Source organism: Pecten maximus, chromosome 2, assembly GCF_902652985.1.
Source record: "Pecten maximus chromosome 2, xPecMax1.1, whole genome shotgun sequence".
Lineage (NCBI taxonomy): Eukaryota > Metazoa > Mollusca > Bivalvia > Pectinida > Pectinidae > Pecten > Pecten maximus.
This window is the reverse complement of record NC_047016.1, coordinates 54,550,224-54,574,797: the sequence shown is the minus strand read 5'-3', so window position 1 is coordinate 54,574,797 and position 24,574 is coordinate 54,550,224. Positions and strand designations below refer to the sequence as shown.

Sequence of the window (24,574 nt, the reverse complement as noted above, 5' to 3'; positions counted from 1 at the left end):
AGAGGACGGGGTATAGAGAGGACGGGGTATAGAGAGGACGAGGTATAGAGAGGACGGGGTATAGAGAGGACGGGGTATAGAGAGGACGGGGTATAGAGAGGACGGGGTATAGAGAGGACGGGGTATAGAGGGACCGGGTATAAGAGGACGAGGGTATAGAGGGGAAACGGGGTATAGAGGGGGGACGGGGTTTATAGAGAGAACGGGGTTAAGAGAGGACGGGGTATAGAGAGGACGGGGTATAGAGAGGACGGGGTATAGAGAGGACGAGGTTATAGAGAGGACGGGTTATGAGAGACGAGGTATAGAGAGGACGGGGTATAGAGAGGACGGGGTATAGAGAGGACGAGGTGTATAGAGAGGACGGGTTAGAGAGGGGATAGAGAGGGGTATAGAGAGGACGGGGTATAGAGAGGACGGGGGATAGAGAGGACGGGGTATAGAGAGTTAGGGGTATAGAGAGGACGGGGTATAGAGAGGACGGGGTATAGAGAGGACGGGGTATAGAGAGACGGGTTTTAGAGAGGACGGGGTTAGAGAGACGGGGTATAGAGAGACGGGTATAGAGAGGACGGGGTATAGAGAGGACGGGTATAGAGAGGACGGGTATAGAGAGGACGAGGTATAGAGAGGACGAGGTATAGAGAGGACGGGTTATAGAGAGGACGGGGTATAGAGAGGACGGAGTATAGAGAGGACGAGGTATAGAGAGTACGGGGTATAGAGAGGACGGAGTATAGAGAGGACGGAGTATAGAGAGGACGGGGTATAGAGAGACGTGTTAAGAGACGTAGTGGTTAAGAGACGGTATAGAGAGGACGGGGTTAGAGAGACGGGGTAGAGAGGACGAGGTATAGAGAGGACGGGTGGTATAGAGAGCGACGGGTATCGAGAGACGGGTATAGAGAGTGACGGGTTATAGAGAGGACGGGTTATAGAGAGGACGAGGTAATAGAGAGTTAAACGGGGTTATAGAGGAGGACGGGTTATAGAGATGGAAGGGGTTAGAGAGAAAAAACGAGGTATAGAGATGACGGGTATAGAGATGACGGGGTAGAGAGAGGACGAGTATAGAGATTACGGGGTATAAGAGGATGATGGTATAGAGAGGCGGGGTATAAAGAGGCGAGGTATATAAGAGAGGACGAGGTAAGAGATGACGGGGGTATAGAGATGACGGGGTATAGAAGAGGACGAGTATAGAGAGGACGAGGTATAGAGATGACGGGGTATAGAGATGACGGGGTATAGAAGAAGAGTATAGAGATGACGGGGTAATATAGATGACCCGGGTATGAGAGACGGGGTATAGAGATGAAACGGGGTATAGAGATGACGGGGTAGAGGAGGACGAGTTGAGATGACGGGTATAGAGATTACGGGGTAGAGAATGTACTGCTTTATAAGAGACGGTATAGAGAGACGGTTCGAGATGACGGGGTACTCGAGATACGGGGTTTATAGAGAGGACGAGGTATAGATGAGGGTAGATGCCGGGGTATAAGAACGGTATGATAACGGTTGGTTAGAGATGACGGGGTATAGAGAGGACGAGGTATGCTTACGGTTAGGATCGGGTATAGAGACCGTGTATAGAGAGGACGAGGTATAGAGGACGGGGTATAAGATGACGGGGTTAGAGAGGACGAGGTATAGAAGACGGGTATAGAGAGGACGGGGTATAGAGATGACGGAGTTATAGAGAGGACGGGTATAGAAGACGTCTAGATAGACGGAGTATGAGAGTACGGTTATAGAGAGTGACGGGGTTATAGAAGGACGGTGTATAGAGAGGACGGTTAGAGAGACGGTATAGAGAGACGGGGTATGAGTATGACGGGTATATAGAGGGACGAGGTAAATAGACGTAGATATGACGGGGTATAGAGAGGATAGAGGTATAGAGAGGACGGAGGTATAGAGAGGACGGGGTATAGAGAGGACGAGGTATAGAGAGGACGGTAGTAATAGAGTAGGACGGGGTATTAGAGGAGGGACGAGGGTATAGAGAGGACGAGGTATTAGATAGGACGAGGGTAAATAGAGAGGACGAGGTATAAGAAAAGGACGGGGTATAGAGAGGACGAGGGTATAGAGAGGTACGAGGTATAGAGAGAACGGGGTATAGAGAGGACGGGGTATAGAGAGGACGGGGTATAGAGAGGACGGGGTATAGAGAGGACGAGGTATACGAGAGGACGGGGTATAGGAGAGGACCGAGGTTATAGAGATACGGGGTATAGAGAGGACCGGGGTAATGAGAGGACGGAGGATAGAGAGGACGAGGGGTATAGAGCAGAGCGAGTGTATAGAGAGGACGAGGTATAGAGAGGTACTGGGTATAGAGATGACGGGGGCATAGAGGAGGACGAGGTATAGAAATGAGGGACGGGTATAGTAGAAGGACGAGGTATAGAGAGGACGGGGTATAGAGAGGACGGGGTTTAGAGAGGACGGGGTTTAGAGAGGACGGGGTTTAGAGAGGACGGGGTTTAGAGAGGACGGGGTATAGAGAGGACGGGGTTTTGAGAGGAGGAGGTATAGAGAGGACGGGGTTTAGAGAGGACGAGGTATAGAGAGGACGGAGTATAGAGAGGACGGGTATAGAGAGGACGGGGTATAGAGAGGACGGGGTTTAGAGAGGACGAGGTATAGAGAGGACGGGGTATAGAGAGGACGGGGTATAGAGAGGACGGGGTATAGAAAGGACGAGGTATAGAGAGGACGGGGTATAGAGAGGACGGGGTATAGAGAGGACGGGGTATAGAGATGACGGGGTATAGAGAGGACGAGGTATAGAGAGGACGGAGTATAGAGAGGAGGGGGTATAGAGAGGACGAGGTATAGAGAGGACGGGGTATAGAGAGGACGGGGTATAGAGAGGACGGGGTATAGAGAGGACGGGGTATAGAAAGGACGAGGTATAGAGAGGACGGGGTATAGAGAGGACGGGGTATAGAGAGGACGGGTTGAAACGAGGTATAGAAGGACGGAGTCGTTTAGAGGACGGGTTAGAGATGACGGGGTATAGAGAGGACGGGTATAGCGAGGAGGGGGGTATAGAGAGACGGGTTTAGAGAGGACGGGTATAGAATAGGACGGAGTATAGAGAGCGACGTGGTATTAGAGATGACGGTATTAAGAGGCGACGGGGTTATCGAGAGCCGGAGATAGAGAGGACGGGGTATAAGAGTTAGGGTAACGAGAGGGGGGTGTATAGATAGGACGGGATTATAGAAGGACGAGGTATAGAGATGACGGGTATAGAGTGACGGGTATAGAGAGGACAGGTATAGAATGACGGGATTAATGACGGGGTATAGAGAAGGACGGGGTATAAAGGACGAGGTATAGAGAGGCAGGTATAGAGATGACGGGTATAGAGATGCCGGGGTTTATGAGCGACGATTATAGAGAGGACGAGGTAAGAGATGGACGGGTATAGAGATGACGGGGTATAGAGAGGACGAGGTATAGAGATGACGGGGTATAGAGATGACGGGGTATAGAGATGACGGGGTATAGAGAGGACGGGGTATAGAGAGGACGAGGTATAGAGAGGACGAGGTATAGAGATGACGGGGTATAGAGATGACGGGGTATAGAGAGGACGAGGTATAGAGAGGACGAGGTATAGAGATGACGGGGTATAGAGATGACGGGGTATAGAGAGGACGAGGTATAGAGATGACGGGGTATAGAGATGACGGGGTATAGAGATGACGGGGTATAGAGAGGACGAGGTATAGAGAGGACGGGGTATAGATAGGACGGGGTATAGAGAGGACGAGGTATAGAGATGACGGGGTATAGAGATGACGGGGTATAGAGAGGACGAGGTATAGAGAGGACGAGGTATAGAGAGGACGGGGTATAGAGATGACGGGGTATAGAGAGGACGAGGTATAGAAATGACGGAGTATAGAGAGGACGAGGTATAGAGAGGACGGGGTATAGAGAGGACGGGGTATAGAGAGGACGGGTTATAGAGATGACGGGGTATAGAGATGACGGGGTATAGAGAGGACGAGGTATAGAGAGGACGGGGTATAGATAGGACGGGGTATAGAGAGGACGAGGTATAGAGATGACGGGGTATAGAGATGACGGGGTATTGAGAGGACGAGGTATAGAGAGGACGAGGTATAGAGAGGACGGGGTATAGAGATGACGGGGTATAGAGAGGACGGGGTATAGAGAGGACGAGGTATAGAGAGGACGAGGTATAGAGAGGACGGGGTATAGAGAGGACGGGGTATAGAGAGGACGGGGTATAGAAAGGACGAGGTATAGAGAGGACGAGGTATAGAGAGGACGGATTATAGAGAGGACGGAGTATAGAGAGGACGGGGTTTAGAGAGGACGAGGTATAGAGAGGACGGAGTATAGAGAGGACGGGGTATAGAGAGGACGGGGTATAGAGAGGACGGGGTATAGAGAGGACGAGGTATAGAGAGGACGAGGTTTAGAGAGGACGAGGTATAGAGAGGACGGAGTATAGAGAGGACGGGGTATAGAGATGACGGGGTATAGAGAGGACGGGGTTTAGAGAGGACGGGGTATAGAGAGGACGGAGTATAGAGAGGACGGGGTATAGAGAGGACGGGGTAAAGAGAGGACGGGGTATAGAGAGGACGGGGTTTAGAGAGGACGAGGTATAGAGAGGACGGAGTATAGAGAGGACGGGGTATAGAGATGACGGGGTATAGAGAGGAAGGGGTATAGAGAGGACGGAGTATAGAGAGGACGGGGTATAGAGAGTTAGGTGTAAAGAGAGGACGGGGTATAGATAGGACGGGGTATAGAGATGACGAGGTATAGAGATGACGGGGTATAGAGAGGACGGGGTATAGAGAGGACGAGGTATAGAGATGACGGGGTATAGATATGACGGGGTATAGAGATGACGGGGTATAGAGAGGACGAGGTATAGAGAGGACGGGGTATAGATAGGACGGGGTATAGAGAGGACGAGGTATAGAGATGACGGGGTATAGAGATGACGGATATAGAGAGGACGAGGTATAGAGATGACGGGTATAGAGAGGACGGGGTATAGAGAGGACGAGGTATAGATATGACGGGGTATAGAGAGGACGAGGTATAGAGAGGACGGGGTATAGAGAGGACGGGGTATAGAGAGGACGGGTTATAGAGATGACGGGGTATAGAGATGACGGGGTATAGAGAGGACGAGGTATAGAGAGGACGGGGTATAGAGATGACGGGGTATAGAGATGACGGGGTATAGAGATGACGGGGTATAGAGATGACGGGATATTGAGAGGACGAGGTATAGAGAGGACGAGGTATAGAGAGGACGGGGTATAGAGATGACGGGGTATAGAGAGGACGGGGTATAGAGAGGACGAGGTATAGAAATGACGGGGTATAGAGAGGACGAGGGTATAGAGAGGACGGGGTATAGAGAGGACGGGGTATAGAGAGGACGGGTTATAGAGAGGACGGAGTATAGAGATGACGGGGTATAGAGAGGACGGGGTATAGAGATGACTTGGTATAGAGAGTACGGAGTATAGAGAGGACGGGGTATAGAGAGGACGGGGTATAGAGAGTACGGGGTATAGAGAGTACGGGGTATTGAGATGACGGAGTATAGATATGACGGGGTATAGAGATGACGGAGTATAGAGATGACGGGGTATAGACATGACGTGGTATAGAGATGACGGGGTATAGAGATGACGAGGTATAAAGAGGACAGGATATAGAGAGGACGGGGTATAGAGATGACGGGGTATAGAGAGGGACGAGGTATAGAGAGGACGAGGTATAGAGATGACGAGGTATAGAGATGACGGGGTATAGAGATGACGGGGTATAGACATGACGGGGTATAGAGATGACGGGGTATAGAGATGACCTGGAATAGAGAGGACGGAGTATAGAGAGGACGGGGTATAGAATGGACGGGTTATAGAGAGGACGAGGTATCAAGAGGACGGGGTTTAGAGAGGACGTGGTATAGAGAGGACGGGGTAGAGAGAGGACGGAGTATAGAGAGGACGGGGTATAGAGAGGACGGGGTATAGAGAGGACGGGGTATAGAGAGGACGGGGTATAGAGAGGACGAGGTATAGAGAGGACGGGTTATAGAGAGGACGGGGTATAGAGAGGACGGGGTATAGAGAGGACGGGGTATAGAGAGGACGGGGTATAGAGAGGACGGGGTATAGAGAGGACGGCTATACATTGAGAAAGCCGAGTGTAATCACGTGAATGAGAGTGAAGAGTCCGCACAGCTCTCAGCTTACGAGCGGTCAGATGTATCATTGAAGGACATACTGAATTATAATACTATTGTTTCGCATTGATTGAGGCATTAGGAGAAGTCTTAGGTTTGGGATAAATTTGATATTGTTTAAATTATTACGTCAGATAATATTTTCCAACTGTGATTTTTACAGTGGTATAGTCTCTTTAAGCGATGCGCAGGTGCATATAGTTAGATTCCAGGTTAGAAAACACGAGGAACCTTGAGTTGTTATGACTTCCAGGGTCGGCTGTTCTCCAGTAGGATTCAGTAACCGAGGTTAATAAATACCGGACTAGCGAGAGACACGGAATACCGGACTAGCGAGAGACACGGAATACCGGACTAGCGAGAGACACGGAATACCGGACTAGCGAGAGACACGGAAAACCGACAACTTCGATCAAATGACGGACAGAACTGAATGATTTAAGCATATTTTATTTGCTTCAAAAGTACAAAGGATTTGTTATTACGACTAAGGCCCTCTCCACAACACATATATACATTGTGAAATAGCATAATATGATCTCGATGAATACCATTTTTATACAAAGATTTCATAAAAAAACCCGAAAAAAATGGATGTATACCATTTATTCTTTTGTACAATATAATGAGTACAGATGAAAAAGCAACGATACACATTTTCATCGGGATTTCCACACGAACACTCAGAAGTTTCAATTAGATTTTCTCTATAAGATTCATAGTTTATGAACTTCATCTCAACTTTGTATACAGAATATTTAATTTTCTTTCCCCAAAACTGTAGCAGGAAGGTACTTTTTGGTGATTTACTGGATTTGAAATAGCGGGTTTAAAAATAGATAGAGATGGAGATCTTGTTTCCAAGTTTAAACCGTTCCAAAAAAGAAAATGTGATGGTAAAAAGGAAGATCGTGTACTATTTAATCCGTATAATATATTTTTGTTTACTTAATGTTGTTTAAAGCAACCCTAGGTGACAAGAGGTCATTCAGAAATTAAAGAGCGATACTATTTCTCATTTTAAACCTTCCTTCGTTCTGATAACTTTTCTAAACCTGTGTTAAAATATAAAGCAGTGATATTCTCATATGATGGAAACCCGGTATAATGATACGTAGTGCTTCTCTTTGAGCCTTTTCTAGTAATTCTGATTCATGCAGTACACATCCATCCCATAATTCGTAGGCATATTCAAATACTGGTAAAATAGGAGTGTTATATTTTTAGCAAAGTTTTCCTATTAAAAATATATTTCAACTTTCTGAGTGGATTCATTTTCTTCATTACTGAATTATAGATATAATCGACATGATCAGACAATTTCCAACTCAAATTAAAAACAACACCCAAGAGACACGTTTCTCAGTTAAATTTCAAAAAAATCCCCCACCCAAAATAACATCAAGCTGGCCATTTGCTTTCACAGAGTTTCTTGTAAATAAAGCTTCCGTTCTACAAGGGCCACTAACTAGCCACTTCTTTGCACAGGAATCAAGAGATTGTTGTAGGTCTTGATTTACTTCAGTTTAAATTTTAACACATAAAGAAGAGGATTATTTTGATAATAGATGTATCATCGGCGAATAGACGAGATATTAACATATATCAAAAACAGTACAGGACCGAGAATAGAGCCCTGATACACTCCTACCCTAATGTTACTGACGGTAGAAAGCGAATCAACAATGGAAACTCTCTGGTTTCTATGCTAGGAATGATTTTTAAACTATTCTAAAAAAAGTTTTAGAAATCCCGTAAGATTTCAATTTTACCAGTAGACCCAAATGCCAAACACTGTCAAAAGCCTTTGATGTGTCACAAAAACAAGACGTGTTTTTTTTTCTTATCAAAAAGAGAGAATTCATGATAAAATAATTGTGAGTATGTTTAAAACTAACCCTCTCAAAAAACTTTGCCTACGGAGGATAATAATGAAATTTAACGGACATTTGATGGATAATGCCTATCACCCTTTTAAAGATGGTCATCATTTTTGCTGTTTCCCCACATAGCAGAAAAGTACAGGTAGATAGAGACATATTAAACAATAATGATAATGGCTTACCGACAGTATTATAAGTGAATTTTCACACGTGATGACTGATGCCGTCACCACCAGACGATTTACCAAATTTCAAAATCTGGAGAATATCACTGACTTCTCCAGCGTGAATTCTAATACTTCGGGGAAAACAACATAAACTAGTATCTGTCCTCAGATTTTTCTCGACTTGTTACATGGGTTCTTATAAACACCAACATGTTCACAACGCAATATGGTTAGAAACTACAATTTAGATGTAATTGTCAATGAACAGTCTTTCTAATTCTGCCGGACTGATAAAATATTGATCTTTGACATTTCGCTATAGCGTGCATCCATAAAAACCTGCTGAACACATCACACTATACAACAAATGTAATCTAATTTATCACACGTGTATATGTACCTGTTATCTATTCCATGTGACATACCCTTCTCACCAATATGGTAAACCAAACGTATGAGGACTTACATAACGTCAAACAATTGCCTCGGTGCTGAATTCCTTATGTCTTAAAAAGAGACCGATCCAGATATGTTTAAATTTCAGTGAAGTGATCAAGGTTATACTTATGCTCAGTGTCCATTTTATATTGAAGTGGTCAAATCCGGTAAATATTTTTATATAGAATTTACCGAAATGTTTCTGACAAACTGGTTTATTAAACTAAATTCTACTGAACTCTATGTATAATATGTATAAATAGCAACTCACCAAAACGTCCTCGAGCCGATATCCGTATATATAACACATATAGGCACACAGATATAGAGTGGAGGATGTTTGGTCTTTCGAGTCCTTTGGATGTGAGGTACCATCCATACTGACGACTCCACAATATACTTGTACGATGGCCAGGCGCTGACTGAGGACACACACATTCATGTGTAAATATTGCGGATGGACATCACAAGGTCAAGTGCAGCTGCGGTTAGGAAAGCCCTCCACCTCCCTAAATCGTGTATACACATTTTATTCATAGGAAGATGCTGGTGGCCAATCATATCACGTATTCCTGGAAACAGTTGCCGCCCAGCCAGGATTTAGAGAGAAATTCACGTTCATCGAGGTCAAAACGATTGATGAGTTTCACAATGTTTATATTAATTTTTCATGATGTTTTATTTTGAATTACTGTACATTGTGTAATAATGTACAATGTGTATAATGTATATAACTTTCCTGTAAGCATTAAAACATCTGAATTAACAAAAATATCAGAGGTTAAAAGACGAAATATCTAGATATTGCTTGCTCGATTTGCGTCAATTTTTACGGAGAGAAGTTTTTGGCCCAAAATCTAAGCTATTTAGTCTAAAATTTTAATCGTTTAGTCAGAAATTTAATTTTTAGTCTTAAATCTGAAATATTTAGTCTAAAATCTAAACTTTTTACGGAGAAAATCTTCTCTTTTTAACTTTTATAGTCTAAAAAGTTTGAGAAGAATATTGGAAGCAAGAAACGACACATCTTATAACAACAAAACCCAAAATACACCACAGAAGTCATTACGACTTAATTTGATGTTAACCAGTGATTCCAGTGTTTCCAGAACACCCGACGGACAGCCGAATGTCACAAAGAATCAACGTATTATTTATCATACTAACTCTCGTTCATCGCTTTTTGGCGTGTTTTCTGTCACCAAAATAAGCTACTCATCAGTACACGTAAACATTTAAGTCTTCATTTTGACGATAGATTAACATTCATCATCAGCTGTTCAGGAATTGTCACATTTGACCGATTCGATTTTCAACAAAACAACTTTACACAAAGATATCTTAAGTTGAACAAGCTTTCAAAATGATGCTACCACTTGTTTAAAACAACTATCATGATCTGTCGTGTGACTAATCAGGCTGACTGGGGCGAATTAACCCGCTGAGAGGGGGTTCATTAGATGAAATGAAACGATTACCGTGTTTTATTAATCTGGAGTTATTTATATAGACACCGTTATTTGTATCGACACCGTTATTTGTATAGACACCGTTATTTGTATCGACACCGTTATTTATATAGACACCGTTATTTGTATCGACACCGTTATTTTTATAGACACCGTTATTTGTATAGACACCGTTATTTGTATCGACACCGTTATTTGTATAGACACCGTTATTTATATAGACACCGTTATTTGTATCGACACCGTTATTTTTATAGACACCGTTATTTGTATCGACACCGTTATTTGTATCGACACCGTTATTTGTATAGACACCGTTATTTGTATAGACACCGTTATTTATATAGACACCGTTATTTGTATCGACACCGTTATTTGTATCGACACCGTTATTTGTATAGACACCGTTATTTGTATCGACACCGTTATTTGTATCGACACCGTTATTTGTATAGACACCGTTATTTATATAGACACCGTTATTTATATAGACACCGTTATTTGTATCGACACCGTTATTTTTATAGACACCGTTATTTGTATCGACACCGTTATTTGTATCGACACCGTTATTTGTATAGACACCGTTATTTGTATCGACACCGTTATTTGTATAGACACCGTTATTTTGTTCCTAAAAGATTGAAAATTAGTCAATATTTTACAAAATAGGTTAATGGTCATCTAATAATACCAATGCTCAGAGACTTAATACATTGATTGGATATATAACATTTTCAAGAAAACAATTGTAATTCAAATACATATAATTGTATTGAACCAGATAACGCCTTTGAAATCTGTCTGTACCCAAAACAACATCACATGTTACAGATGTATATACATAGATACATAGATTTTATTCTGACAGAAGTAGAAAATTATAGTCCTTTAACAGTCAGCTCTGTAATAGATGATTTTTTTCTTTTCTTTAAAACAATATTTCTGCGGTTGGTTTTTCCATTTTTCGTCTAACTTACATTCAAATGCCTTGACAGTGTTTGTACTCTACATTCGACGGGAGAGTGTTCCGAACATCAACAGTTCTCTGTGCAAACGAATATTTTCTAACATTTAATCTCGAAAGTTTTTTTTATAGATCTTGAGACCATGACCCCGTGTTGAGGAACCATCCCTGATTTTAAAAATATGTGACACTTCACAATCATATTTCCTGGATAGTATTTTGTAGACCTCTATAATTTCGCCATGTGATCTCCTATATGCTAGTGTTGGACGATTCAGTTTTTGTAATATTGTGGAATATCCTTCAGCCTATAGGTACTTGTTTTGTTGCTCGACGTTGAACATTTTCTTTTAATGTGTTTTCGAGATGAGGGTTCCAAACTTGATTCGTATACTCGGGTCAAACCCAAAGCTGTGTACAAAAACTTAAAACTATCCAGACTCATCATGCATGTATTCTATTGTTCTCCGTAAAACTCCCATTATCGAGTTATAATTAGCTTTATTGACCTTTTTACATACACATGTATATGTTGTTAATGTATTGTCTATTGTGAAACCGATGTTATTTTCTCGAAGTTCACAAACTCTAGTACCCCTGCATCTTCCTTGAGGGTGGAATCAATTTGATCTGTATTTGAATTCCCCAAGCGCATCATTTTGCATTTTTCTGGATGAAAACGGAGTTGCCAGACTTCGGACCACTTTTGTATAGCAAATCTGTCTTGCTGTAAAATCTGACAGTCTTCCTCCTCTTTGATTGCCCTAAATGCCTTTGTATCGTCTGCGAAAAGGAATGTGTTCATTCCGGGTCTTGTGACTTCTGGCATGTCATTTAATATAACAAATAAAAGTGGTCCTAAAATCGATCCTTGTGGTATACCGCTTATTACATGGTTCCATTCAGACATCCCTCCATTTACAACGATCCTGTTTTCTTTCGAGCAAAAAAATCGATATCCAAGAAAAATACGTCCTAGAGATTGCATATTTTGCAAGTTTATGGTTGAGGCGTTTATGGGGAACTTTTTCGAATGCCCTTATAAAATCACAATAAATTACATCGACACATCGTCCTTTAACCAAAATTTCTGTCCACTCATTCAAAACTTTATAAGTTGTAAAACCGTAGATCTGCCATAATGAAACCAAACTGAGCTTTGCTAAAAAGCTTGTTTCTCCTCATATGGTTCATTATTTCACATTGTCTTTAACTTGTTGCGCTGTTTGCTGTATAAACGTAGTTGATGAAGAAATGGCACTTGCATATTTTGCTTCTTTTCCCCCTTCCTTCCAGATTTGCCACCCCCAGTCTAAAACATCACTGACGAGTTCTATACGATGGAATCAGTACTTGGAATGTGCTGTATCTCTGACTGAATTCATTGTAAAATGTGTAATATACTTTTCTGTTGATGAAATCATTAGAGTCTCGGGGAACACAACAGGTACTTTACCTTAAACAGCAAACATATTATAATATCTTCCGAGAAATGCAGCTCGTGTTTCACTTCACATGTAAATAACAGTTAACAATCAAGTATTATAGCACATATGCATTAAAGATGATCTGTCATACCACAAAAGTAAGTTACATATGTATCAAAGAGGCTTATCGTAAACAGATCCGGATAATTATATACTGTAGAACGACGACTGTGAATCTCTAGAACGTACTGTCTTCTTATCCTTTCCATTGGTGTTCGTGTAAATTTATTGTTAATATTCTATACTCGTTTAATCTATCTAGGATTAGAATTGCAGTTCTGTTTTGATATCCTCATTCTCATGTTCTTTAAAGTGAGGTATGGCCGTGGCGGTAGTGAAAACGGAGAGAATACTGAGAGAAAGGCCAAATGAACGTGTGTACATAGAACAAGCCTACAGCTAATAAGACGATATTGGATTTGAATTATGGTTTGGTTATTATGTCGGTATGACTTACTTTGATGGTAATGGTACTTTTTCAGTCGAAACCTTGATTTGAGTTCTATCCCTGTGCTTGGATGACAAATGTTATTTCACAAGAGAAATTGTTGGTTTCTCACTTGTCGATGTTACATGAGGCAGAGTAGCTGTGTTACAGAAAACAGCTTTGTGTTCTTTTCTCTACTGTTTGTCAATATTAGTTTTGATAAAAAAAACAACAACAAAATCGAAAATGATGTTTGAGTTACTGTGTTTGTGTTTGTACGGATCTATTAATTAACGAGAATGGAGAGAACATTGTGACACTTCCTCGGTATCACTACAATGACAATGCCGAGATGAAAATAAGTTCTTTTTTATTACCATTATACATTTCCAATTAAGAATCAATAATTCATCATGCGGAATTTTAATTCTAGATCTAAACATCGGTGACGCTTTCTTAGGCAGGACTTACTCTATTCACACATTTCATTTTCTGTTTGTGATCATTTTATTCTCCTCCTAAGGAAGTCAATGTATGTATATTGATATATAGTAAGACACTGAAGAATACCACCAAAATGTCGTATCTAACCAATCCTTTCTGTCTCTACAATGGTCATTAATGATAGCAATTGGCAAAAATAAAGGACTTTCCATATATACAGAATCAGATGTCAGTTCGAAGACGTATATAAATATACACCATTTAATAACAGAATAGTTTTCTTCAAATTACAATAGTCATAAAGATTAGGGTGTTAACTGAATATAGTACAAGTTTAAGTTTTTTGATAGTGTCTTTTGAAGATTAGGGTATTAACTGAATATGGTACAGGTTTTTTGATAGTGTCTTTTGAAGATTAAAAAATACATGTTAACTAATGCCTTCTCCTTTTACCATTACACTAATGCTAACTCCTTTTAGTATTTTGGTAATGCCGTCTGTTTTTACCATTTTACTAATACCATTTGTATATACCATTTCACCAATGTCACCTGTTTTTACCATTTCACTAATGCCATCTGTTTTTACCATTTCACTAATGCCATCTGTTTTTACCATTTCACTAATGCCGTCTGTTTTTGCCATTTCACTAATGCCATCTGTTTTTACCATTTCACTAATGCCGTCTGTTTTTGCCATTTCACTAATGCCATCTGTTTTTACGATTTCACTAATGCCATCTGTTTTTGTTATTTCACTAATGCCATCCGTTTTTACCATTTCACTAATGCCATCTGTTTTTACCATTTCACTAATGCCATCTGTTTTTGCCATTTCACTAATGCCATCTGTTTTTACGATTTCATTAATGCCATTTGTTTTTACCATTTCACTAATGCCATCTGTTTTTACGATTTCATTAATGCCATCTGTTTTTGTTATTTCACTAATGCCATCTGTTTTTACCATTTCACTAATGCCATCTGTTTTTGTTATTTCACTAATGCCATCTGTTTTTACGATTTCACTAATGCCGTCTGTTTTTACCATTTCATTAATGCCATCTGTTTTTACGATTTCACTAATGCCATCTGTTTTTGCCATTTCACTAATGCCATCTGTTTTTGCCATTTCACTAATGCCATCTGTTTTTGCCATTTCACTAATGCCGTCTGTTTTTGCCATTTCACTAATGCCGTCTGTTTTTACCATTTCATTAATGCCATCTGTTTTTGCCATTTCACTAATGCCATCTGTTTTTACGATTTCACTAATGCCATCTGTTTTTACCATTTCACTAATGCCATCTGTTTTTGCCATTTCACTAATGCCATCTGTTTTTACCATTTCACTAATGCCATCTGTTTTTGCCATTTCACTAATGCCATCTGTTTTTGCCATTTCACTAATGCCATCTGTTTTTGCCATTTCACTAATGCCATCTGTTTTTGCCATTTCACATACTAGTATGCTATTTTCTTGTCTGAATCAACAGATTGTAAACAATTTAATACAACATTGCAATGCTATAAAGTGCCATTAACAAGACAGTTTGGTATGATTTTTATTCATATTTCTGATGGTACTGGACGCTACAAAGCTTCCTCATGTGACCGACATATCGTCCTTGTATATATATATATATATGTATATTTACATCACTTAGCATTGAAAATAATTCCATTGAGATGCTGTTTAGTTTTCTATAGGTGTCTTATGTCTACCAATCAGAGTGCGACATTGGTACAGTATGATGGTACACGTGATTGACAGCCTGGTTAGATATAAGTACAGTGTATGTATAAATACACTCTATATGGTTACGTGACACTTGTCGAGGAGGACAGTTTATTACTCATGTAGATATATAGCCTGGCACAGCCTACCAAATCGGTAAACATGACGCATCATTCCCAAAGTTGTTTTTTAAAATTTAATTAGTTTACATCATATACAGCAATTTTTGTAAGCTGTGTAACAAGTCCAGAGCTTGAATTTACACCTCCGTGCCTCGATGTGTTTGGTCTGTTTGTTTGTACCCTAAAATCTTATTCAATGCAATACATAAATATCATACCAATCAATTTTATTTACAGTCAGTTTATCTGCCTGTCCTTATATGGCACTTTTAAGGACAAAAGTGCAAAACACACACTATATATATAACCAAAACACTAAAAATAAGCATGCAAATAACTTTGAAGTCACTTAATCACGGAATTCAATAGGCGAATCAAACCTATGGAATGCGTTCAAATTCAGACATACCTCCGACCACTAGGTCCGACATACCGCCAACCACTGGGTCTGATATACCGCCAACCACTGGGTCTGATATACCGCCGACCACTGGGTCTGATATACCGCCGACCACTAGGTCTGATATACCGCCGACCATTAGGTCTGACATACCTCCGACCACTCGGTCTGATATACCGCCGACCACTAGGTCTGATATACCGCCGACCACTAGGTCTGATATACCGCCGACCACAGGGTCTGACATACCGCCGACCACTGGGTCTGATATACCGCCGACCATTAGGTCTGACATACCGCTGACCACTAGGTCTGACATACCGCCGACCACTAGGTCTGACATACCGCCGAACACTGAGTCTGACAAACCGCCGACCACTGGGTCTGATATACCGCCGACCACTAGGTCTGACATACCGCCAACCACTCGGTCCGACATACCGCCGACCACTAGGTCTGATATACCGCCGACCAGTAGGTCTGACATACCGCCGACCATTAGGTCTGACATACCGCTGACCACTAGGTCTGACATACCGCCGACCACTGGGTCTGATATACCGCCAACCACTGAGTCTGACATACCGCCGACCACTGGGTCTGATATACCGCCGACCACTAGGTCTGATATACCGCCGACCACTGGGTCTGATATACCGCCGACCACTGGGTCTGATATACCGCCGACCACTGGGTCTGACATACCGCCGATCACTAGGTCTGACATACCGCCGACCACTGGGTCTGATATACCGCCGACCACAGGGTCTGATATACCGCCGACCACTAGGTCTGATATACCGCCGACCACTGGGTCTGATATACCGCCGGCCACTAGGTCTGACATACCGCCGACCACTCGGTCTGACATACCGCCAACCACTTGGTCTGACATACCGCCGACCACTAGGTCTGACATACCGCCAACCACAGGGTCTGACATACCGCCAACCACAGGGTCTGACATACCGCCGACCACTTGGTCTGACATACCGCCGACCACTTGGTCTGACATACCGCCGACCACTTGGTCTGACATACCGCCAACCACAGGGTCTGACATACCGCCGACCACTTGGTCTGACATACCGCCGACCACTTGGTCTGACATACCGCCGACCACTTGGTCTGACATACCGCCGACCACTAGGTCTGACATACCGCCAACCACAGGGTCTGACATACCGCCGACCACTTGGTCTGTCATACCGCCGACCACTTGGTCTGACATACCGCCGACCACTAGGTCTGACATACCGCCAACCACAGGGTCTGACATACCGCCGCCCAGTAGGTCTGACATACCGCCGACCATTAGGTCTGACATACCGCTGACCACTAGGTCTGACATACCGCCGACCATTAGGTCTGACATACCGCCGACCACTAGGTCTGACATACCGCCGAACACTGAGTCTGACATACCGCCGACCATTAGGTCTGACATACCGCCGAACACTGAGTCTGACATACCGCCGACCATTAGGTCTGACATACCGCTGACCACTAGGTCTGACATACCGCCAACCACAGGGTCTGACATACCGCCGAAGACTGGGTCTGACATACCGCCGACCACTAGGTCTGACATACCGCCGAACACTGGGTCTGACATACCGCCGACCAGTAGGTCTGACATACCGCCGACCACTAGGTCTGACATACCGCCGACCAGTGGGTCTGACATACCGCCGACCACTAGGTCTGACATACCGCCGACCACTGAGTCTGACATACCGCCGACCACTAGGTCTGACATACCGCCGACCACTTGGTCTGACATACCGCCGACCACTAGGTCTGACATACCGCCGACCACTAGGTCTGACATACCGCCGACCACTAGGTCTGACATACCGCCGACCACTAGGTCTGACATACCGCCGACCACTAGGTCTGACATACCGCCGAACACTGGGTCTGACATACCGCCGACCACTCGGTCTGATATACCGCCGACAACTAGGTCTGACATACCGCCCGACCACTTGGTCTGACATACCGCCGACCACTAGGTCTGACATACCGCCGACCACTAGGTCTGACATACCGCCGACCACTAGGTCTGACATACCGCCGACCACTAGGTCTGACATACCGCCGACCACTAGGTCTGACATACCGCCGAAGACTGGGTCTGACATACCGCCGACAACTAGGTCTGACATACCGCCGACAACTAGGTCTGACATACCGCCGACCATTCGGTCTGACATACCGCCGACCATTAGGTCTGACATACCGCCGACCACTAGGTCTGACATACCGCCGACCACTAGGTCTGACATACCGCCGACCATTAGGTCTGACATACCGCCGACCATTAGGTCTGACATACCGCCGACCACTAGGTCTGACATACCGCCGACCACTGGGTCTGACATTACCGCCGACCACTAGGTCTGACATACCGCCGACCACTGAGTCTGACATACGCCGACCACTAGGTCTGACATACCGCCGACCACTTGGTCTGGACATACCGCCGACCATTAGGTCTGACCATACCGCCGACCACTGAGTTGACATACCGACGACCACTGGCGTCTGATATACCGCCGACCACTGGGTCTGATATACCGCCGACCACTAGGTCGATATACCGCCGACAATTAGGTCGGACATACCTCCGACCACTCGGTCTGATCTACCGCGACCTAGTCTGATATACCGCCGACCACTAGGTCTGATATACCGCCGACCACATGGGTCTGACATACCGCCGACCACTGGGGTCTGATATACCGCCGACATTAGGTCTGACATACCGCTGACCACTAGGTCTGACATACCGCCGACCACTAGGTCTGACATACCGCCGAACACTGAGTCTGACAAACCGCCGACCACTGGGTCTGATATACCGCCGACCACTAGGTCTGACATACCGCCAACCACTCGGTCCGACATACCGCCGACCACTAGGTCTGATATACCGCCGACCAGTAGGTCTGACATACCGCCGACCATTAGGTCTGACATACCGCTGACCACTAGGTCTGACATACCGCCGACCACTGGGTCTGATATACCGCCAACCACTGAGTCTGACATACCGCCGACCACTGGGTCTGATATACCGCCGACCACTAGGTCTGATATACCGCCGACCACTGGGTCTGATATACCGCCGACCACTGGGTCTGATATACCGCCGACCACTGGGTCTGACATACCGCCGACCACTAGGTCTGACATACCGCCGACCACTGGGTCTGATATACCGCCGACCACAGGGTCTGATATACCGCCGACCACTAGGTCTGATATACCGCCGACCACTGGGTCTGATATACCGCCGGCCACTAGGTCTGACATACCGCCGACCACTCGGTCTGACATACCGCCAACCACTTGGTCTGACATACCGCCGACCACTAGGTCTGACATACCGCCAACCACAGGGTCTGACATACCGCCAACCACAGGGTCTGACATACCGCCGACCACTTGGTCTGACATACCGCCGACCACTTGGTCTGACATACCGCCGACCACTTGGTCTGACATACCGCCAACCACAGGGTCTGACATACCGCCGACCACTTGGTCTGACATACCGCCGACCACTTGGTCTGACATACCGCCGACCACTTGGTCTGACATACCGCCGACCACTAGGTCTGACATACCGCCAACCACAGGGTCTGACATACCGCCGACCACTTGGTCTGTCATACCGCCGACCACTTGGTCTGACATACCGCCGACCACTAGGTCTGACATACCGCCAACCACAGGGTCTGACATACCGCCGCCCAGTAGGTCTGACATACCGCCGACCATTAGGTCTGACATACCGCTGACCACTAGGTCTGACATACCGCCGACCATTAGGTCTGACATACCGCCGACCACTAGGTCTGACATACCGCCGAACACTGAGTCTGACATACCGCCGACCATTAGGTCTGACATACCGCCGAACACTGAGTCTGACATACCGCCGACCATTAGGTCTGACATACCGCTGACCACTAGGTCTGACATACCGCCAACCACAGGGTCTGACATACCGCCGAAGACTGGGTCTGACATACCGCCGACCACTAGGTCTGACATACCGCCGAACACTGGGTCTGACATACCGCCGACCAGTAGGTCTGACATACCGCCGACCACTAGGTCTGACATACCGCCGACCACTGGGTCTGACATACCGCCGACCACTAGGTCTGACATACCGCCGACCACTGAGTCTGACATACCGCCGACCACTAGGTCTGACATACCGCCGACCACTTGGTCTGACATACCGCCGACCATTAGGTCTGACATACCGCCGACCACTAGGTCTGACATACCGCCGACCACTAGGTCTGACATACCGCCGACCATTAGGTCTGACATACCGCCGACCACTAGGTCTGACATACCGCCGAAGACTGGGTCTGACATACCGCCGACAACTAGGTCTGATATACCGCCGACAACTAGGTCTGACATACCGCCGACCACTTGGTCTGACATACCGCCGACCATTAGGTCTGACATACCGCCGACCACTAGGTCTGACATACCGCCGACCACTAGGTCTGACATACCGCCGACCATTAGGTCTGACATACCGCCGACCACTAGGTCTGACATACCGCCGAAGACTGGGTCTGACATACCGCCGACAACTAGGTCTGATATACCGCCGACAACTAGGTCTGACATACCGCCGACCATTCGGTCTGACATACCGCCGACCATTAGGTCTGACATACCGCCGACCACTAGGTCTGACATACCGCCGACCACTGGGTCTGACATACCGCCGACCAGTAGGTCTGACATACCGCCGACCACTAGGTCTGACATACCGCCGACCACTGGGTCTGACATACCGCCGACCATTAGGTCTGACATACCGCCGACCACTGGGTCTGACATACCGCCGACCACTAGGTCTGACATACCGCCGACCACTGAGTCTGACATACCGCCGACCACTAGGTCTGACATACCGCCGACCACTTGGTCTGACATACCGCCGACCATTAGGTCTGACATACCGCCGACCACTGAGTCTGACATACCGCCGACCACTTGGTCTGACATACCGCCGACCACTGAGTCTGACATACCGCCGACCATTAGGTCTGACATACCGCTGACCACTAGGTCTGACATACCGCCGACCACTAGGTCTGACATACCGCCGTCGACTGGGTCTGACATACCGCCGACCACTAGGTCTGACATACCGCCGACCACAAGGTCTGACATACCGCCGACCACTAGGTTTAGTAAAAGCATTTAAATACGAATTAATCTTAACATGAAAAAATGAAGATTAATGCATTGATATTGCTTCGTCGTCCTTCTAGTTGAAGTGGTGTACTGATACTGGCGCCAACAATAACATGGTATATTTCATCGAGTATTAAGGCTGAGCGCGTGAAGCAAGGAACAGGTTTATTGTCTCTGGTATGTCACGACCTTGGGGCAAACCCAGGGCTTTCCTGTCGGGTACATTTCTGACACCCTTCCTACAGGTCTGAAACGAATAGTAAATCAACTACTTCCCTTAGTTCTCTACTTCAATGAAGTAAAACGAGAAGAATGCATGACATACTTCAAATCGAAAAAAGAAATAAAATAACTTTTAACGAAATTACGATTAAAAACTAACACAATGTTTTATATCTTATTCTGCGTTTTTGTTTTTCGTTCTTTTCATCAGCCTATCTGGTGGTGAAGTCTCCATGTTTTGGACGTTTCATTGTTTAATGAATAAAGTGGTAAATGGTTTTCATTTAATAACCAACATTCTTAGGGTATTTTCCTAAGAATCAAATCAAACCTCATGGAGCATCTAGAAGATGTAATTATATTTAATAATTCATACAATAACAGACCCAAACATAAATTGTTTAAGAAATTCTTTGTGAAAACGTTCCCTGCCTATCTTAATGAATCATTACCCACTAGATTAAGATATAATTATCGGATGTATTAGGCTGTGTCACGAGTTTTCACACGAAAATGAAACAGCTGAGATGACGAAATATCTATACACGAGAACCCAACAATTATCAGGACATATGCACTAGCCATGTTTGTTTTTAACACATATATGTAGGTACATCAACACTAAAAGAAATAAGAACATATAACAAATCATCTTTGTTTTCAACCATAGTGTTTTTAGTGAAAAATGCTACGCCGCCCTTTGACAGGACCTGACTGTAGTGTGTGACGTCACAAGTCGGAAACTGTCGATGCTTTCCGGAAACTGACGATAATCTTCTCGTGAACTTAATTTTCTTCAGTTTCCTGAATGTGGTTTAAGTATCCCGTAACACTGTCAAAATAAACGTTATCACAGCACGACTTTATATTCTAACATTTCAAAACAATGGTTATCATATCAGGACTTTGTATCCTAACATTTCAAAACAAACACTATCATAACACGACATTGTCTTCTAACATTGTCAAAACAAACGTTATTACAGCAAGACTTTATATTCTAACATTGGCAAAACAAACGTTAACATTGCACGATTTCATATTCTAATATTTCAAAACAAACGTTATTACAGCAAGACTTTATATTCTAACATTGTCCAACCACACGTGATTGCTAATGTTTCTCGAGATTTACCGTAGGAAGCTTAGATATATTGTCTTTTTAATGCCAATTTACAACGTACTTGTAGAGTGCGGTAAACATGTTTGAATCAATAACAGTTTTACGAAATTTTCTACATTCGTGTGAATTTCAAAGGTTTTTCACAGTTACTCGATACAGAATGTGAAATAGAAAATTAAAAGTTAAAGATAAGAATTTGACGAGATAAGTTGTACATTCAAATTGTTAATAAAGTTAACTCTCGGTCTTTAACATTAAAAAAGAAGGCACGGAAAGTTATACATAAATATCATTATCTATATTGGTTTTATTATTTTAGGCGATGGAGTTAGAAACAAGTGTTTTTAAGAATGCGTCGACTTGGTTAAATTATAGGGGTCGCGGTTGGCCGTTTGTTTAAGGTCTCACTAGCCCTCCACCTCTGGGTCGCGAGTTCGAAACCTATGTGGGACAGTTCCCTTGTACTGACCGTAGGCCGGTGGTTTTACTACGGGTACTCCACCTCCAAAACCAAAACCCTGGCTGTTGATAGGACGTTAAACAAAATAAACTAAACCAAATTGATTTTTTAATGAAGGCGAGGGATTTAAACACACGTGCTTTTTCAGTATGCTTTGATTTGGTTAAACATTTTAGGCGGAAAGTTGTTAATCACACGTGTTTTTTTCAGTATACTTTGATTTGGTTTATCATTTAAGGCGAGGTAGTTTAACACACGTGTTTTTAGTATACTTTGACTTGTTTTATGATTTTAGTCCAAGGAGTAATACTCACGTGTTTTTCATTATGCGATGAGTAAAAATTGAAAATGACTGAAAAGGTTCATCTGAAGTTCTATAAAAGAATTCTGACAGTGAGGTCTACCGCCCCAAATTTTGCGATCTGTGGTGAGCTAGGTCTCGCGCCGTTAGAACTAGGCGATGGATTAAGAATGGTAGGTTTTTGGGTTGGACTGATAAGCAACGAAAATAAACTAAGTACTTCAATTAGCTTTATATTTACAAAATAACGCTGCTTTTTTGTTCCAATGGATTAACTGGATTTACTGTTTACAAAGTATTTTTAACGAAACTAGATTTTCTTTTATATTCGATAACAGATTCCCGATAGATATTACAAATACGCACGCTTTCAAACAACGACTGGTCGATCAGTTTATACAAAGATGGTTCTCTGACATTGCTAACTCATCTCGTGGGCAGTTCTACTCGAGTTCAAAACAGAATTTGGTAAAGACAAATATTAGAACACCTATAACAAAACACCTCACTTCGAATTTAGAATTATAGAAACAGGTAGATGGTATAATATTTATCGAGAGAATCGTTTATGTAACTTATGTGCGGAAGGTATAAGGGAAGGATTTCATTACCTTTTTGTATGCAATAATATTTCTATTTCTACCTTACGAAACAAATATATTCCTCACTATTATTATATAAACACAACTATTACCAAGTTAAAAGGACTTTTGTCACTATGAAACCAACACGTTTTTACAGGTTTTACATAGTTGTGTGTACAATGCGCCAGTGATCAATGATATGTAAATGTACTTCATTTCTGGAGAGCTCTAGTAAAATTAACTATCCATTCTGTCAAATGTATCTATATTTTTCCTCGTGTAACACATATTTTATGTGTCTGGGTGTTGAAGAAAAATCTTGAAAATCATGAAAATCTTGTGACTTGGTTTTATAATTTTAGGCGAGGGAGGTACTGTATACACACGTGTTCTTTTTCTGTATACTTGACTTGGTTTTATAATTTTAGGCGAGGGAGGTACTGTATACATTTTCTGTATACTTGACTTGGTTTTATAATTTTAGGCGAGGGAGGTACTGTATACATTTTCTGTATACTTGACTTGGTTTTATAATTTTAGGCGAGGGAGGTACTGTATACACACGTGTTCTTTTTCTGTATACTTGACTTGGTTTTATAATTCAGGCGATTGAGTTATACGCTCATGTTCTATCAACATTACTTGTTATATAATGATAATAATTAAAAATAGTCAGATGGGGCAGGGTGAGCTCATGATTTGTTAGGAATTTCCAAAGTTGCAGCATTAGTACATGTGAGAGTGGCCATGTGGTCACTAGTAAACAAGTCAAGTAGTGGTACTTAAATGACTTACGTGTCATAAACACCGCCCACCGTGACCTTGATGTCTACAGCGCGT

At 43.5% G+C, this 24,574-nt stretch overlaps 2 protein-coding genes across 2 annotated transcripts in view; both read right to left on the bottom strand.

The window, feature by feature from the left end:
- Positions 1-9,175, bottom strand: part of LOC117322527 (endoplasmic reticulum membrane sensor NFE2L1-like) — a 31,816-nt gene extending 22,641 nt beyond the window's left edge. Inside the window, exon 1 of the mRNA XM_033877490.1 lies at positions 9,025-9,175. Coding sequence (XP_033733381.1) covers positions 9,025-9,132 — 108 coding nt within the window. The 5' untranslated portion in view covers positions 9,133-9,175. The remainder of the gene's footprint in view (positions 1-9,024) is intronic.
- A 4,801-nt stretch (positions 9,176-13,976) lies between these two features.
- Positions 13,977-15,002, bottom strand: LOC117343988. Its single transcript, XM_033906585.1, has one exon. It carries the CDS (start codon positions 15,000-15,002, stop codon positions 13,977-13,979), a length of 1,026 nt encoding a protein of 341 aa, XP_033762476.1.
- Between the last annotated feature and the right edge of the window lie 9,572 nt (positions 15,003-24,574).

Bases quoted from the DNA above. Each gene is read 5' to 3' on its own strand.
- LOC117343988 (XM_033906585.1), bottom strand. From the start codon at position 15,002: ATGGCAAAAACAGATGGCATTAGTGAAATGGCAAAAACAGATGGCATT.